The sequence below is a fragment of the Polyodon spathula genome, chromosome 31, assembly GCF_017654505.1.
Source record: "Polyodon spathula isolate WHYD16114869_AA chromosome 31, ASM1765450v1, whole genome shotgun sequence".
In the NCBI taxonomy this organism is placed as follows: Eukaryota; Metazoa; Chordata; class Actinopteri; order Acipenseriformes; family Polyodontidae; genus Polyodon; species Polyodon spathula.
In genome coordinates, this window is record NC_054564.1 from 4525888 (window position 1) to 4544540 (window position 18653).

General features: G+C 39.2%; 1 protein-coding gene across 1 annotated transcript in view; it reads right to left on the reverse strand.

Annotated features, from left to right (window-relative positions):
- Positions 1–248: 248 nt before the first annotated feature.
- Positions 249–18653, reverse strand: part of LOC121303003 (netrin receptor UNC5D-like) — a 263953-nt gene continuing 245548 nt past the window's right edge. The window contains exons 12-17 of the mRNA XM_041233393.1: positions 14305–14476; positions 12337–12564; positions 10132–10281; positions 8485–8649; positions 4808–4986; positions 249–3405 (exon numbers count right to left, since the gene is read on the reverse strand). Coding sequence (XP_041089327.1) covers positions 3213–3405; positions 4808–4986; positions 8485–8649; positions 10132–10281; positions 12337–12564; positions 14305–14476 — 1087 coding nt within the window. The 3' untranslated portion in view covers positions 249–3212. The remainder of the gene's footprint in view (positions 3406–4807; positions 4987–8484; positions 8650–10131; positions 10282–12336; positions 12565–14304; positions 14477–18653) is intronic.

Genomic DNA, 18653 nt, shown 5'->3' on the forward strand with positions numbered 1-18653 from the left:
AATGCAATGAAAGTGAAACATAATGTTTCTGTTTTGCAAAACAAATAATACAAATAAAACTAAAATGTTCTATTTAAGAACAAAGTATATATACAGTTCCAGCAATGTCTAAATCAGTTTGCCAAATTTTATCCGAACTGAAGTCAAAATAGATAGTCCAGATCATGGCTTCTATCAAAGTGAAAAACAACATCCACAAACTTGAGCTTAATTCTTATCTATAAACTTCAGGTACATTTAAACAGTATTCCAATTCCAAAAGAAAAAAAAAAAGATAGTGACAGCCAAGTTGAAAAAGGCATGCAAATGAATAATCGAGCTAGAAAAATAGATTAAAATCATCTTTTTTTTTATTTGTGCATTTTTCCAGATGGATATCAGACAACATCCGTTAGGTAAACTGTTCCCTCACAACTACCACTAGTTTAATGGACATTTATCTGAGTTTGTTTCAAGGACTTGACTTGGATTCAAGACTCGAAGTCAAGGACTCGTGACTCAGACTTGACTACAAGTCTGCATATGACTGACAATTGTTTTATCTGCTGTGATTTGTGTTACCCTGCACTGGCCACAATTGGTCAGCTGTTGGTCAGAAACAAAGAATACATTGAAAATGATTGCATTAGGTAGCAAACCCCCTACAACACAGAGTACAATTAACATGATATTCCAATGAAGATCTCGTCTCAAAAATACCTCTCTTAGAAGGTGAGTGATTAAATTATTACAGTATTTTGTGAGCTCCTGAAAATAAGTGTTGAAAAGTATAAGGTTCAAGCTTACAATAAATAGCATTTTCCTGGTAATAGTTGAAGTAGGGAAATACATCAGATTCATGACTGTATTCCCATGAACATAGTTCAATATAATGCAGGGACAAATATTCAAATACTTGAAAAAAGCACTGCTTGACATTAATTATGTTGCCATAAATGACTATGTTCTTACTTTATTAAATAACACAATTTATCAAAATGATGCAAAGAACACTAGTGCATAAATTACATCTGAAATAAATATCACAATTCTACTGTGCAGAAGAGTGTTTCTTAGTTTTAAAGGTAATTTGAAGGGTGGTATCAGGTTTATTTTACACCCAAGATTTACAAGTTATACTTTGGAATTTTGAAAGACTATTAGAACATGAAAAATGTCCGAGCACGACTTTAAAGCCAACATCTTGATAGGTATTTACACCAACCATCTGCTGGACAGTTCACACATTACACTGAAACGATTACCAATACACACATTTGAATAACTAATTGAATAACTGGATTATTGGAATGTTCTGCTTTGAGTGTTTAAGTTTGTTTTAACACCCATACATCTATTACATATACATCCACTTACCATCTGCATGGCAAACATGGAGCCTAGATTTCTGCAAAAGAATGAACAGTAGGATCCTGCCTCAATCCTGCCTGGAGTTGTGCAAGCACCACTCATACTTAGTCTATAAAGGCAATTCGCAAAGGAAATACAGTGCCTACCTACACGACTGAGGCAGAAAGAGAAACTCTGCTAATAACTGCAAATCACCTGTTAGACAACAACCTCAATATACAAGTACAATTACAGGCAAGGTTTCTATAGGAATGATGTGTAGTAACCCTTAAAGATTAATGCATTTATCATGGTACTATTTAGAGCAGGTACCAAAATAAAGAAATGGACGCAAATTGTAAAACGTCCAGGGTGGAGGGAGGCTGTAAAGCAGAGATACTTAGCAAAATAGCAACTTGTTTTGTGTCACATATGTGACATTCACACCGACACAAAGGCTTTTCAGCTTGACAAACCGTAGAGTGATTCCCAGACTAGTCAATCACATTGCAGGTGCTTTTCACAAGAAACATAGCGGCTCAAAATGATCACATTTGAATTTCACCTGATTGAATCTGGAGGCATTAACCATGTTAAAGACAATGGAATAATGCTAATGTTGCATGTTACACAAACAAAGCAAAGATGATCCAAATGACTCAAAACCCACCAATGGGAAATTGACTCTAATTTAAATGTGGACATCGCTCAAGACTTCCCATTGTTCAACAGTTTGAGTCAATGAATGTTTGACAAGAAGCTTATTTAGACACACCCAAGGTTACTCGGACACACCATGCATGTTTTATACAGGCCGCTTACATCTAAAGTTTACAAACAAAAGAATTAAAAAGATGGTCCGGCCCCATTTGGAAATGAAGTATACTGAACACAATGCACCATTTAAATCATACTGAAATGGCACTATGGTACTGGAATGCATTACCAGTGTATTGGATAGTCCAGAACATTACGATTTACAGGATAAGAAAATGTTACCACTGTGGTAGCATTTTACCAATGACTCCATACCCTGTGCTACCAGTGCCCATTGCGTTGTTCTACTATATGACAATGTCTGTACTAATAGACAACGGTAGAACAAGGGCAGCTACAATGGTAGGCACTTGGTAGAACAACACTACAGTTATAACTTTAGATTTTGGTAATAAAACACAATTCTCTGCAGTACCATATCAGTGTGACATCAGGACCAATACTGGGTCAAAATACATTGTGTTGCAATTGCCGCTAATGATGTGGTCTGCTCTGCTATAGATTCCATAGGGCTACTTCAAATCCCAAATGGTATCCCAGTGGTATTTTCAATAAGGCTGTGTAGAAAAGGATGTGTGTTATGGAAACACAGCAAAACACATTACTTTGACTTATAGGGCATATTCATGAAGGAACCCTTTCTGTTTTATTGGAAAAGCCAGGTGTTTGTGAGGTCGCTGACCAGCACTGGTGTTGGTGCAAAAACACACTGTGCCGTGTGCTTAATCTTTCTTTCCTAGCAATGACAACACATGGTGGTCTTCAGTAGAATATTCTAGCGAATAGCTGTAGCCCCTGGGACCTAAACACATACAAGTACCCAACTAGCTTATTTGGATAAGTAGAAAAAAAAAAATCACAGAAATCTATAGGCAAGACTTGACTATATAAAATTCTGTTGTCAACTGTTCCCAGCTATTCCTTTGACTGGCTCTGAAACACTCCTGATCTGATCGATAATATTTGAGTCCTGTTCGAAGATTTTCCTTCTTCTCCTCCGTGACTCCTAGAATTATATTCCTCTGGAATCGACGGAAACTTGCCCTTGGCAGACATTGCTGTAGTTTTAGCTTCTGGAGTCCGCTGTGGCTTTCTTTTGATTTTGGCTACGCTGAATAGCTCAAGTCTGTGTTGTCAGATTGACCCTCATTTCCATCTGGGCTTTTGGAATGGATTTTGCCAATCTCTTCTAGAGCGCTTGCCAGAGAGTCCAGATCTCCAGTATCCTGGTGCTGGGCCTCCCATAGGTTTAGGATAACCGCCGATGGGCTCTTCTGCTTGGCAAAGTAGGCCAGATTGCTAAGACAAAGCATTATACAACATTAGAATGAGGTTACTGAATATAAAACAGCTTGAGGTTTGGCATTAGAAACATGTCCAAATATTAGTATTGTCTTTTTTGAAAATACATTTAAATAGCACTTTATATTACAGGGCATGGATAGCCATTTAATCACATTGTAATAACTGGGCAATAACCAATAGTCCCTCCTCTAACACAGTAACTTGTGTAATTACATGGAAATGGCCTTGGGAACAACAGTTCTTACCTGATGTAATCCCTTAGTGACACTACGGCAAATCTTCATGTAATAACATCATTATTGTATAAGCAATTACTCTCTATACTGGGAGCTCTGTAATGAGCATCCCAGATTCAACCTGCCAACACTGCTGTTCAATAATTACATTTGCATCCAATATTTAAGGGAAAGCATCTGATATAATATCATTGTAGATCAGAGATAATCAGAGGAAACTCTAAGATAAGATAAAAGAACACGTGAATTCTCCAAATTAATAAACAATAAAGTAAAATGTTTTTCCATATTTCTACCTAGAGTAGTTATAGTCTCTGTAGTTGAGGCAGCTCTCTGGCTAAAGGAATAAGCTTTAATCACCTCTTGACAATCAGTTTGTATTCTATGGCAATGTGCTCATGGGGCACTGGAATTATTTCTTTTGGGCTTGACAATGAAGTCTCAATAGGTATTGCAGTAAGGACTCAAGCACTCCAACACTGATTGAGCAAAACTGAAGGCACATGTTTAAAAGTAGCTTTTAATGTATTTTTAATTGCTTTTTTTCCCATTTCCTTTTCTATTTAATGGTGTCTGCAATCATTCTGAGTGGTTCTGGTTAATAATTCTTTCTCAAAATCTGCTTTCCCCTGCTCTGTTGTTGTACAAACTGACAGCACAGTCCCTGCAGTGTTTTTCGAATAGCTTCTTGCCGAGGCTGTAAGTACACACTGTGTGTGTGTGTGTGGCAGGCTGGCGAGTGGATAGAGGCCCAGAGACAGACTGCAGTTCAAAAAAATAACTATTTTATTATAAACACAAAATGAAAGGGCACAAGGGCCAAAACAAAGCAATTTAAACACCAAAAAGATAAAAAGCAAAACTTACAAAAATAACAGTTTCCAGGCTGGGCAATGCCTTCACTGGATTCAAGTTTTCTACACAACCAAAAAAACCAACCTGCTTCCTCAGCTCCCTCTCTCCAAATGAGAAGCAGAGGCCTCCTTTTATATCAGGTGGCTGGGCGCTGATTGATCGTTAATCAACCTAATCAACTAATCAACCCAGCCACCTGAACATAATAAACCCAGGCAGGTAGGGGAAGTTAACCCCATCCCTGCCAATTTAAAGGGCAGAGCTTTGCTCTGCCACAGTGTGCCAGGTTCATTGCTCTGTTTTACCTCTCGATGTGGAGTTTCTGTGCTAAAAGCTGCCAGTCTTTGCCTTTGGCGTTGGCAGTGTCGAAGGTGGCACAGATTCTCTGCCTGATGGAGAAGGGGATTTTGAAGGCCTTGGGTCCAGTCTGAGAGGTCACGGTACAGTCAGCCTGCGTGAAGAACGGAATGCTTTCCTTTTCACTCTGGAATAGAAATGAACAGCGGTTGAGTTTCGGTGGGACTGGGGTAGGGTGCTGGGGTCAGACTACGAGGGCAGCATCACAACAAGAACGAGAATTTTTTTCTCAGTTTTAAGAGACAGAGCTCTGGGGAAATGTGCTTAAAACACCACACCCCAATCTAGAAAATATTTAGCATTAAGTTGGACAGTAACTTTTCAAATGCTGGACATTTTTTCAAGTTCAAGTATTACAAGTATCACTTCCCTTAGATCTTTTTATGCTTAAAAAATAAATACTTTTAATCCTTACATTCTTTATGACATCAGAGCCCTAACTCCCCCCACCATCATCATCAACTGTCACCATGGTAACAGCCCCCTCTGTACTTGAACGTCCCCCAGTACACTGAACTGAAAACTGAAGGCCAGGATCACTGCCCCTACTTTAAAAGTATTCTGAAATGACATTCTGTTGTTTTAATGGTCCCCTTATATATTTATGATTCTTGAAATCTTTTTGAATGGTTCTTATTGTAATTATTCAAATACTATACATTGAGTGTGCAAAACATTAGGAACACCTTCCTAATATTGAGTTGCACCCCCTTTTGCTCTCAGAACAGCCTCAATTCGTCAAGGCATGGACTCTACAAGATGTCGAAAGCGTTCCACAGGGATGCTGGCCCATATTGACTCCAATGTTTCCCACAGTTGTGTCAAGATGGCTGGTAGTGGATCTCTACTCCAAATAGCTTGTTCTGTCTCATCCCACAGATGCTCAATTGGATTAAGATCTGGTGACTGGGCAGGCCACTGCAGTAAGCTGAATTCACTGTCATGTTCATGGAACCATTCCTAGACAATCCTAGCCTTGTGGCATGGGGCATTATCCTGCTGAAAAAATCCATTAGCAGATGGATACACTGCTGACATGAAGGGATGTACCTGATTGGCAATGATGTTCAGATATCCTGTGGCATTCAAACGTTGCTCCACTTTTATCAAGGGGCCCAATGTGTGCCATGAAAACACACCCCAAACCATCACACCACCACCACCAGCCTGCAATGTTGACACGCGGCATGAGGGATGCATGTACTGATGTGGTTTGCTCCATACCCTAGTCCTCCCATCAGCGTGAAACAGCAGAAACCAGGATTCATCAGACCTGGCAATGTTTTTCCAATCCTCCAGTATCCAGTGTTTTTGTTCCTTAGGCCACTGCAACCGCAGTTTCTTGTCTTTTGCTGAAAGAAGTGGAACTGTATTAGGTCGTCGGCTGCCATACCCCATTCGTGTCAAGTTACGATGAGTTGTGCGTTCTTTTATGGGTCTTTCAGCACCAATGTTGTACTGGACTGTCAGTTGACTAACTGTAGCCCGTCTGTTGCTCTGCAAAATTCGTGTCAGCCTCCTTTGGCCTCTTTCATCAATGAGCCGTTTTCGACCACTTGCCTGCCCTTGGCTGGATGTCCTTTGGGTGGCGAACATAAGGGAAACTGCTGAGCGTGAAAAACCCAGCAGCGTTGCAGTTCTTGACACACTCAAACTGGCTGCCTGGCACCTACTACCATACCCCGGTCAAAGGCACTTAAATCTTCTGTCTTGCCCATTTACCTTCTGAATGGCACACATACACAATCCATGTCTGAATTGTGTCGAGGCTTAAAAATTCTTCTTTAACCTGTCTCCCCTTCATCTGCACTGATTGAAGTGGATTTAAGAGGTTACATCAATAAGGGATCATAGCTTTCACCTTGATTCACCTTGTGAGTCTATTTCATGGAAAGAGCATGTTTTTTACACTCAGAGTTCAGGAGTTGTGCTACAGGTCTAGTTGCCTGCATGCTGTATGTAACATCAGTCACAATGCCAGAACCATCAAGTACACATTTTCTTTGGGTCAAGATTCTGCAATACTGAACTGTGCACAGATGGCGCTTACTAATATAAAAGGCACTTTAGCTAATCCAGTTTACATTACATGTGTCTATGGCAGGCAACTAGCTCCCAAACTCATAGACACAGCCCCTTAAAACGGACAAAAATAAATAAACACATTTTGAAAATGTAATCAAATTGCCATGTGAAGCAACTTACTCTTAAGGAAAACTCTTTGTTCTTTTTATTATACTGCAATATTAAACAGCTTAGCATTTAAAAAAGGTTTTTAAAAAGGTTTTTTGCACTCTTTTCTAAGCTGCACTTCCTGTTGAAGAATGCAGCTGAGAACTTTCCTGATAATAAAATTTCAATAGCAACAAAGAAAAAAAAAACAAACCCTGAAACATCCATTTACTTTCTATAAAGATACTTCAAATCCCAGAAGTGTCCCACATTGGAACCACTGGAACAGGCTGCCAGACAGAGTTGTTGAAGCAGAGACTATCCGATCCTTCAAGAAAAGACTAGATGCTGTCATAAACAGTATTGTACAACCCCCTCTGTGACCACAATAAGATCTTTAGCTAGCCGCCTGGATGAAGGGCTGTCCATCTAGCCATGAACTCCCAGAGGTTTCGTTTCCCCTACTAACCTGCTTAGGGGGTTTTGTTTTCCTTCTCCTGAGTGCTAACGGATCACTATGGCATCAAAGTCAGCGTGCAAAGGTGGGCCGAATGGCCTTTTCTCATTTTTAAATTTCTTATGTTCTTATTGGTTCAGCCTTGAGTACCAATTGCTGCTTTTCCTATAAATGGCATATTTTAAATATTGACATTGTTCCTTCATGCCACCTCTTGAAGCTGACCAGAAGTGCAGCATGGAAGCGTCTGCAAGAAGCGTTCAATTCTCTGCTTCAAGTTATATCACCATTAAAAAATCTAATTCACCTTTACCGCTATGTGTACATTTAAAATAAAATAAAATAAATAAATTATATAGGACAATCTGAGACCCAGAAAATTCATATTAGGTAGGCTTTTCCAGAATTATTTTGTTTGCACCATCTTCTTTAAATGAAACTACATATTATCAAAACAGTCTGACATTTTTACAGGCCATGAAACAAAACTTGAAGCTGCCTGTAAATGTTATCCCTTGCTGTTGGTCATAAATAATATTTCAGTTGCTGTCTATCAATTGATTTATACTGTGCAATACAATCTCAGTGCAATAACCACGAGATAAAGCCTTGTTTATAAACTGCATTTCAGGGGTTGAGTTTGGAAGCAGACAACCACTCTGGACTTTAATTGAGATGAATCTGTTTTGGAACTGAAGCAAACCAGAGCAGTCTGTGCTGCTACGAGGACTGGTCCTTGGGGTTTCTTCATTGTCTTTAGAACAGCTAAAACCAGGGCCATTGTTATTGTGGGGTTGTGGGGTAACCTCATAGTAATTTTGTGACCCCATAACAAATGTCTTTAAATTAGAAGCTATAGCTCCACGGATACAGGACAGGGCCAACCAAAGTCTACTCACCTAAAAGTGTGCAGGGCCAAAATGAAGATTTTCATTCGTATCTTATACAGTACTCCCCCGAATATCCAACAGACAGTATGTCTAGGGGTGCACTCACCTCTACTACAGATGTGTAGACCTGAAGAATCTGCTCGTGCCCTTTGACCTGCCGGACACTGATTTTGCAGGAGAGCTGTGTAGTGGCAGGACTGTATCGCTCTAAAGAGAAGGCACAGTGCAGAGGCTGCTGGTTACTGCACCACACTTGAGAGAAGGGAAATTCCTGTAAACAAAGAAAATAAAAATAATGGAAGTGTGGGCCAAGAAGTTCCAAGCTTGGTGTGGCTTTGATAGATTTTTTAATGACTTGGCAATAAACACTTTTCAATGAGTCTTCAAGTATTGAGCTCCTGAAACCGCTCTATTGAGAAGTGTGGCAAGTATGGATATCCCAAGACTATTTGTTCTGGACAGGCAAGTGCTTATTTTTTAATGATAACCGCCTCCTTTGGGAAAGCGTGTGCTACATATTGCAGGGGCTTCTCGTTTTTTCCCACCCCTGTGCACTAGATCACTGGGAATGTTGGTTCTGTAAGACACAAATTAAATTACAGCAGCCATTGCAGGAAACCATCTGCTGTATCAAGATACAACCCAGTAACTTTTAACATTTAAGGGCAATGCAGATTGATTTAGTGTAGGGGTGGGAAACTGTCAGCCAGCAGTATTTGTATAGGCTGAACATGAACTTTGTATTACCTTGCGGTGCAATAATGATACCTACATTCTACAGAATGGAACTGGTTATAATTGAAAAAAAAACCAAACAAAAAAAAACAATCAAAGAACTATTTCCCATTATGCTTATGCTATTAATGTTGCACAAGCTGTAAGTTAATTTTGATAATGGGTGTCGTTGTAATGTTGTAGTGGTGAATGCTACTGGAAAGATGAGGTACAGGGAGATGATTGCTGTTAATTCAGCTGGGTCTAATGGAGAGCTAATGAAAGGTGTCTTTTTTTTAAGCCTTTCTTGAGTTGAGTGAATGAAGTGGTAATGAAATGTTTTGGATGGACAGCACTAGAGATTGGCATTGACAAAGAGCAAGTATGACATGAGAAAAAAACAATGGCAGCTCTACTAACCAACATGTGCAATTGAGGGAGCAATCTTTTTTACTATCTCCCATACATTTTACCATGTGCTACCCCTTAAAACATGTAAACGCTGGCCGGTTTGTTTCTCAGGTTGCAGTCATCAGCATTTAAAAGGAATTTTGTAATTTCCTGTCTATTTGGAATGAGATGCTACAGAAAAAAAGGCAATAAGGTATTCACCCTGCCTCCCCAATAATGTGTCATAATATTGTAAGAACATACTGCACATTCTTTTGTATTGTAAAGCATAAGAACTGTTGGTGTGTGCTTAAAAATCGAGTAGTATACATTTAGCCATGTGTAATGCGCAGTGTTGTGGGATACATTGCTATTACAGATTCTGTCCCGTCAGTGAGATGGGATGATGTGAAAAGCTCTAACACCATGAATGCAGACGGGCACGGCTCTTTTGTATAGTGGTTAAGACGGTCGTCGGATAGCATCCAGTCTATGCCCTGTTACACATGTGCTTTTCCGAATGACCATGAACATGCTTTACAACTACGAGTGACCATGAAACAATGAAATATGTCCAGGTAGTACAGAACCACTGCCTCCCCATTGAAGAGCATTTGGTGTGGCGTCTCTGCTAAGCAGTGCTGTGTACCTGACAGGTTGTGAAGGGCTTGATGTTCCAGAGGAACTGGGGTATGTCTTGTATGGAGACCTGAAGACTGAAGGTGTTTGCTTTGAACAGTAACGTTTTTGGCTCCTCCAGTAACTGTCCTCCTCTGCTTTTTTCAGTGGCTACCACTTCCTGTGAAAAAAGAAAATGATTAAATAAGTTTTGGCTCTTCATTTTTCTAAATCAGGATATGGAAATATTTTTAATGACACACATTTTGAGTAGAAGTGTGTTCAAAAGAAATAATTCCAATTCCAAAATGATTTATAAATCTTGAGTGAGAAATCAATATTATTTGTATTATTTGTATTAAAGATTTAATAATAATATAATTCCAGTACGTCTTACCCTGGGAACTGACGTAATCCTGTGGATAGAACAAGCTCTCTAATTCAAATCAAATGTTTTTTTTGTTTTTTTTAGATCATGTGTACAATGTTCGTTTTTGTGATTTATAATTTATTTGTGATTTAATTTAGTCCAGCGCAGAGAGACAGCATGCAATGACATCTTATATAATGATAACACACTACATATTACACAATGGAAGAAGACTAATGTTTGGTTTCACAGAACCTGATTAGCACTTATCTGACTAAGTCACCTAAAATAACATTCGACAGTCCAAGATTAATGGCCGGCAAAACGAGCTGTTTAATATGACAACTTATCATACTTGTCAACATCTGGAAACTGTTGAGCGGGACGCTCGTCCCCGGTGTGTGTGTGTGTGTGTTATACGCATCATACACATTGGAGGGGTCATATGCAAAAAACACTCCATCATATAATAACAGACGTATCCCCTCAATGCAACACCACACGACCAGCATGACGGTAAACAGACACAATGAAGTGTTCTTCCCTTTGTATAAGTTAGTGATCAGCAGATGTGTCAGCTACACGACGAGCACAGCGTGTGCTTTTCACTAACTCTACTGTGCACAATAAATGATTTTTTTTCTATGGGTAAATATCGAGACTTTCTTCCTATGCATCAGGACGCGGGACATTTGCTAGAAAATCGGGACTGTCCCGACCATATAGGGACTGCCACACATGACTTGTTTTTCACATTTCTGCAAATTAAATTTGGAGTAAAAAGATTTGACAATATATCCCTAAAACACCTGTAATCAAAAGTTAATTTAATTTCACCCTGTCCTATTTACATAAAGTATGCAGTTGCAAAGGCAGCAAAAAAAGTCCCCAGTAACTCAGACTAAACTTCTACAGAGCATGCAGTGCCAGTAACTCAATTCTCTTTGTCAGTGACAGAGGAGCAGTATCAGAGCCCAGCACAGCTCTTATCAGCTGCAGCAACAGCCTCAGTGAGAATTGGAGCAGCAACCCTGCTGGCACCAGCAGAGACACGGCTCTGATTCCTACACACCCCCTGTGAGAAAGCAGCAGGCAGCCAGGCTTACTGCAGAGAAGGTAGAGCACAGTAACACAAACCTGTGGATAGAAAGGAAAGGAAGAAAGGGAACTGAAAATCTGTGCTGCCTAATGACTGCACAGTTTCTAACGAGAGCCCCGCTGGTGGCTGCTGGGAACTTCTTCAAAGTCAGGACTAATAGCAGACATTGCAATCGTTGATTTGTCATGCGTCTTACAGCTCAGCAGTTACAAGTAGGTCAAAAAGTTTAGTTTTGAAGGGCACTGGTGTGACTTACAGATGTTTCTCCAAGTTTATTGCATAAGACTAAAACAGAAAGATGCAGTTTTTAATTCCATATGTGGTGAGAAAATTGGGAATTTTAAAAATACAAAATAAAAAAAAAAAAAAAAAAAATACAGTATTTTTTTGTCAGTTTAAAAAGGGGAGCAAAATGCAAATCACAAACAGGAAAGAAAAGCTGTGCTGCTGTGAAAGTACGTTTTGTAGGAATACTGTCTTTATCGCAAGATACCAGTGAAAGAACATGTTTCTGTACATTCAGAATTTATGTTGTTTTACCAAATGTCCCAGAATTTCTTGTGGACCGTCTGGGCAACCTTTGAAGACCCTGAAGGTTTCCCGGACACCAACTTGAGAACTGCTGCTCCAGATAACATCTTTGTAGTGTACCAGTTTGTGATTGCACCATCCAATCTTACTGAAGCCTTTGAGAAAGACGTCTAGTCAAAATGTTTGTTATTGAATTTATTAGTCTCCATTTACTGTGCAAACAAAGCTCTGCTTACTTGAAAAGCGTGTGGAGTGTTGTCTACACAGTACACTCGCAGGCTGTAGTCCAGTGCGTTGCAGGACATGCTTCCGAACACAGCCAGCTTCAGACGCTTGACCGCAGTCTCTGTCAGGGGCTCACCCACCAGGGCGTAGGTACCAGGCTGCTCCAGCAGGAGGAGGCAGCTGTGAGAGTCAATGAGGCAGTAACAGCCTGTTGACTCGTCATCTACCGACATCACTTCCTGCAAGGAAAGAGAAAGATGCACACCATTATGCTCAGATATTTTCAATAATTTCCTTGTAATATTAAGAGGCCTGACTTGAATCAACGTTCATGGTGCAATATCTACTACTACTGATATGTGGTTTTGAAGCTCAGAACATCCATATTCTTGATATTAGTGGAACATCTTTAGGTTAAAGAAATATCTACGTTTATATGCCATATTTTTTGTATATATCTGTTACACTTTCACTTCCTGAGTCATTACACCTCAGCAGTGTCTTCAGGCATTAGGGGAAGCAACTGATTAGTTAATGACAGGTAAGAAGCTATTGAAGGGGTGGGGACAATCTCCAGGTGAAATGACCAAACAAGTGCAACACTAACTAAAAGCATGGCTTGCAAACAGATTTCCTCAACCAAGTATAGTATCAGATATCATATTTTAAAATGAAAATATATGTTTAGAAGGGCTCCCGACTGGCTCATCAGTAAAGGCACTGCGCGTGGAGTGCAGTATAGCCTGTCACAGGTTCAAATCCAACCATGATCAGGGGTTCCTAGGGGGTGGTGCACAATTGGCCGAGCACCGCCCAGGTAGGGAGGGATTAGGTCGGCAGGGCAATCCACGGTTCACCGTGTGCCAGCACCCCCTGTGGCTGATAGTGTGCCTGCAGGGCTGTAGTGGAGCCATTCAGATCTGCGTTGTCCTCAGGCACTATAGGTCTGGTGGTTTCGCTGTGGATCTTCAATGTGAAAAATGACGGATTGGCAGAAGCACATTTCAGAGGATGTGGGTTTCAGCTTCCATTTCCCGAGTCGTCGGGGTGTTGCAGCGATGAACCGGGATAAAAATATTAATTAGGAATTCCAAATTGAGGAAAAAACTGGGGTAAAAAGCCACTGGCGATCACTAAACTAATAAAAAAAAAAAGGGGAAAATACATGCTTACTATAACTATGTGTAGCTTCAATCACTTTAAAGGCTCAATTGTATATTATACGGTATAATGATTACTGTAAGATGAGCCTGTTATTGTTTTTTGTTGTTATTTATACAAGAAAAACAAATCAGTGCATAGCTGAAGGCAATGAATTAACAATTCAAAGTCAGTATTACTTTTGCCTCAAGCAATGCAGTATATCAAATGGGTTTATTTATTTATTTTATTATTACATTACTTCTAGCAAACTAACAAACTTCTGTGTTAGGAAAAAAACTGGTCAAAATGCTGCTGTTATTATTACCAGCCTTGAAACTGAGATAAAATAGGAAATAAATGCCTCACCTCAAGTTATTCTAAGACCCCTTATGTGCTAAATATCTTGGTAGCCCTGTATAGATAACCGTTTCCTCTTTACAAATATGATTTTAAAGATCCACCTCACAATTAGTGTCACACAGGAGGTCATACAAAGATTTAATTGGAGAACTACGATTATTCATGATTTCTTTTCAAACACACTCAGTTACCAAACCCAAAACAACTGATATGTGCTCACACATTTCAAAGTGGATTCTCATTGGGGATTTTTAAGAAGAATAAATGTGCAGCATATCTGTTAACAAGCGCAATAAAAGCAGGGGCTGGAGGTGCTTGGCAGGTTGTGCCCTTATGATCTCTCGCATTGTACAATAGTGTGATAGAAATCTGTAAGGCTCTATAGAAACGTGACATTGTTCTTTCGGTCAGTGATTTTGTAGCCTACTCCATTTCCTTATCGTTACCATGCCTAACCCACAGGTGAGCTGGCTTACCTCCCACTTGTCCTGCTCAACCTGCCTCTTGAGCCGGATGCTCCAGTGCTCCATGCTGACCTCTGCACAGTGGGCTATCGTCAAGGCAACCGGACTGGACAGAGCCAGGTCAGGCGGGCCATAGGTCACCTCTGGGCCTAAAAGAATTTCTGAGCCCTCCTCTGGCTGCACGCTGCCAAAACAAAATATTACAGAAAAAAAATGTTTGTTTTTTTTTCTAGGCCAGTATGAGTTATTATCCAGTTGAATTGCTATCTTCCTCATCTTCATTATGGAAATCGAGCAGGCAGATCCCATGGAAAAGTAAGAAAAAAGTTCATAAATAATTAATTTCTTGACTATTATTTATTTATTTTTGTTAGTAAGACAACATAGACAATAAAGTACACCATAATGTACGTAATAAGGGTGCCATTTTATCAAGGTGTTCTGGAGACACTACAAACCACGAGAGTGATGCTTAATACAATTTGACCATTACATGTACAGTAGAGTTAATGTGATAATTCGTTAAAAACAATGACATATTTCTGTTATTTTTTCGAGGTATATTCATAGTGAATGTGTGTTTCGCTTAAAGTTTTCGTCCCTGCTGCAGCAGTTTCTTGTTGTTTAATTCACTTCTTTAGGAATTTTGACTGAAAACTTCATCATTCTTCATCATTCTGCTGTTTTTGCTGGTTGGTTTATCAGCTGTTCTGAGGCGAACTTGGCAAATACGATAATGTTTATTAACTACAACAAGCACGTGCAGTCTGAATATGGTACAGGTGCCGTGCAACAGCTGTAAATACAAAGGCTGTAAACTCCTGTACTTCACACAGATGTAAATGTTGATTACTAATTACCTGATTAATAGTAACATGTATTTTCTGTATTTTGGTTTTCAACCCCTCCCAACAGGGGTGTACCTGCATAGCAGCACGGACTCATATTAATGAACACCTGAGCAGAAACTCTCTTGAATGCTATCCAACCAAGAGCTGAAATGATTTCAGGGAGACCAGACAAGACTGCAGGGGAGTATAGTCCAGTCATCAAGGCTTTTACATAAACAAGCTGATTGCATTAATTTAGCATATGGAAAATCAAAACTCAGCACATTTCGCTTAAATTAAACCTCTTTTATGTAGTCTTGGGATGATAACAATGTGTGTGTTATTTTTTTAACTGTAGCCTCTAGCACAGATTTATCTACTAAGCATCTGTGAACAAATTGGAAAAAAAAAATCAACGCAAATCATTTTTGTTTTTTGGCAAATCATTGTCATTTAGAAGATTATATTTTTTGTACAGAGACAACATTATGCACTATTGTTAACTTAGACTGTCTCATGAGAACTTAGAATGAGGTCTCATTTGTTTCTTACGGTGCAAGTTAAAAAGAGAGACATAAGAACATAAGAACATAATAAAGTTTACAAACGAGAGGAGGCCATTCGGCCCATCTTACTCGTTTGGTTGTTAGTAGCTTATTGATCCCAAAATCTCACCAAGCAGCTTCTTGAAGGATACCAGGGTGTCAGCTTCAACAACATTACTGGGGAGTTGATTCCAGACCCTCACGATTCTCTGTGTAAAAAAGTGTCTCCTATTTTCTGTTCTGAATGCCCCTTTGTCTAATCTCCATTTGTGACCCCTGGTCCTTGTTTCTTTTTTCAGGCTGAAAAATTCCCTTGGGTTTGCTTGAATTAGGTCGCCACGTAGTCTTTTTTGTTCAAGACTGAACAGATTAAATTTTTTTAGCCTGTCTGCATATGACATGCCTTTTAAGCCCGGAATAATTCTGGTCGCTCTTCTTTGCACTCTTTCTAGAGCAGCAATATCTTTTTTATAGCGAGGTGACCAGAACTGCACACAATAGTCAAGATGAGGTCTTATTAGTGTATTGTACAGTTTTAACATTACTTCCCTTGATTTAAATTCAACACTTTTCACAATGTATCCGAGCACCTTGTTAGCCTTTTTTATAGCTTCCCCACATTGTCTAGATGAACACATTTCTGAGTCAAAAAAAACTCCTAGGTCTTTTTCATAGATTCCTTCTCCAATTTCAGTATCTCCCATATGATATTTATAATGTACATTTTTATTTCCTGCGTGCAGTACCTTACACTTTTCTTTATTAAATGTCATTTGCCATGTGTCTACCCAGTTCTGAATCTTGTCTAGATCATTTTGAATGACCTTTGCTGCTACAACAGTGTTTGCCACTCCTCCTACTTTTGTGTCATCTGCAAATTTAACAAGTTTGCTTACTATACCAGAATCTAAATCATTAATGTAGATTAGGAATAGCAGAGGACCTAATACTGATCCCTGTGGTACACCACTGGTTACCACACTCCATTCTGAGGTTTTTCCTCTAATCAGTACTTTCTGTTTTCTACATGTTAACCACTCCCTAATCCATGTACAAGTGTTTCCTTGAATCCCAACTGCGTTCAGTTTGAGAATTAATCTTTTGTGCGGGACTTTGTCAAAAGCTTTCTGGAAATCTAAATAAACCATGTCATATGCTTTGCAATTATCCATTATCGATGTTGCATCCTCAAAAAAATCAAGCAGGTTAGTTAGACACGATCTCCCTTTCCTAAAACCATGTTGACTGTCTCCCAGGACCCTGTTACCATATAGGTAATTTTCCATTTTGGATCTTATTATAGTTTCCATAAGTTTGCATATACTAGAAGTCAGGCTTACTGGTCTGTAGTTACCTGGTTCAGTTTTGTTTCCCTTTTTGTGGATCGGTATTACGTTTGCAATTTTCCAGTCTGTCGGTACCACCACTGTGTCAAGAGACTGCTGCATGATCTTGGTTCGCGGTTTGTAAATTACTTCTTTCATTTCTTTGAGTACTACTGGGAGGATCTCATCCGGCCCAGGGGATTTGTTTATTTTAAGAGCTCCTAATCCCTTTAACACTTCTGCCTCAGTTATGCTAAAGTTATTTAAAACTGGATAGGAACTGGATGACATGTGGGGCATGTTGTCAGTATCTTCCTTTGTAAAAACTTGTGAAAAATAATCATTTAATATATTTGCTATTTTTTTTTCTTCATCTACGATTTTGCCATTTGTATCTCTGAAACATTTAATCTCCTCTTTGAATGTTCTCTTGCTGTTGTAATATTAAATAAACATTTTGGAATTGGTTTTAGCTCCCTTAGCAATGTTCATTTCTAGTTCTCTCTTGGCCTTTCTAACTTCCTTTTTGACTTGCGTTTGCAGTTCCGTGTACTCTTTTTGCGTACTTTCTTTTTGGTCCTTTTTTAATGCTCTATGAAGTGCCTTTTTTCGCTGAATATTTTTTTTTATTGATCTATTAAACCATTTTGGCAATTTAGTTTTACATTTAGATTTGCAATTTAGTTTTACATTTAGATTTGTCTACTTTAGGGATGTAATTGTTTTGTCCTTTAGTACTACATTTTTGAAGAACAACCATCCTTCTTCTTGGGTTTTTTCTCTATTTTACTCCAGTCTACTTCTGTTAGTCTCTGTTTCATACCTTCATAGTTTGCTTTTCTAAAATTGTAAACCTTGGCTTTAGTCTTTACTTTTGGGGTTTTAAAAAACACTTCAAATGAGACCATGTTGTGGTCTGAGTTTGCCAGTGGTTCTCTGACCTCTGTTTTAGTTATTCTGTCTTCGTTATTTGAAAAGACTAAATCAAGGCATGCCTCCCCTCTAGTCGGTGGCGTGACAAATTGTGTTAGGAAGCAGTCATTTGCCATTTCCACCATTTCAATTTCATCCTACGTGCTCCCCACCGGATTTTCCCATTTTATATGGGGGAAGTTGAAATCCTCCATTAGTATGGCTTCTCCTTTGCTACACGCATTTCTAATGTCATTGTATAACAGATTATTTTGCTCACCGTCTGAATCTGGCGGTCTATAGCATGCTCCTATTATTATGCCCTTTTAATTTTTTTCCGTTATTCTGACCCATATTGATTCGGTTTTATTTTCTTTGTCCAGGTTTAACACCTGCGCTTCAAGACGGTTTCTTATGTATAGCACTACCCCTCCTCCTCTTCTGTCCTGCCTGTCTTTCCTATACAGTGTATATCCATAAATATTATATTCGTCCCCATCGCTCTCCGACAACCACGTTTCTGTAACACCTATCACATCATAGTTACCTGTTAGTGCAGTAGCTTCAAGTTCTAGAATTTTGTTTCTGATACTTCTAGCATTTAGATAAATACATTTAATGGTTATCTTACCTGAGTTGTGCGGTCTCCCTTCTGTTTTTTTGTTGATTTCTCCCCCCTTCCTTTCTAGTTTAAATGCTTCTGAACCTGCTCGAGGATCTTTTCTCCAAGTAGACTGGTTCCCTCGTTA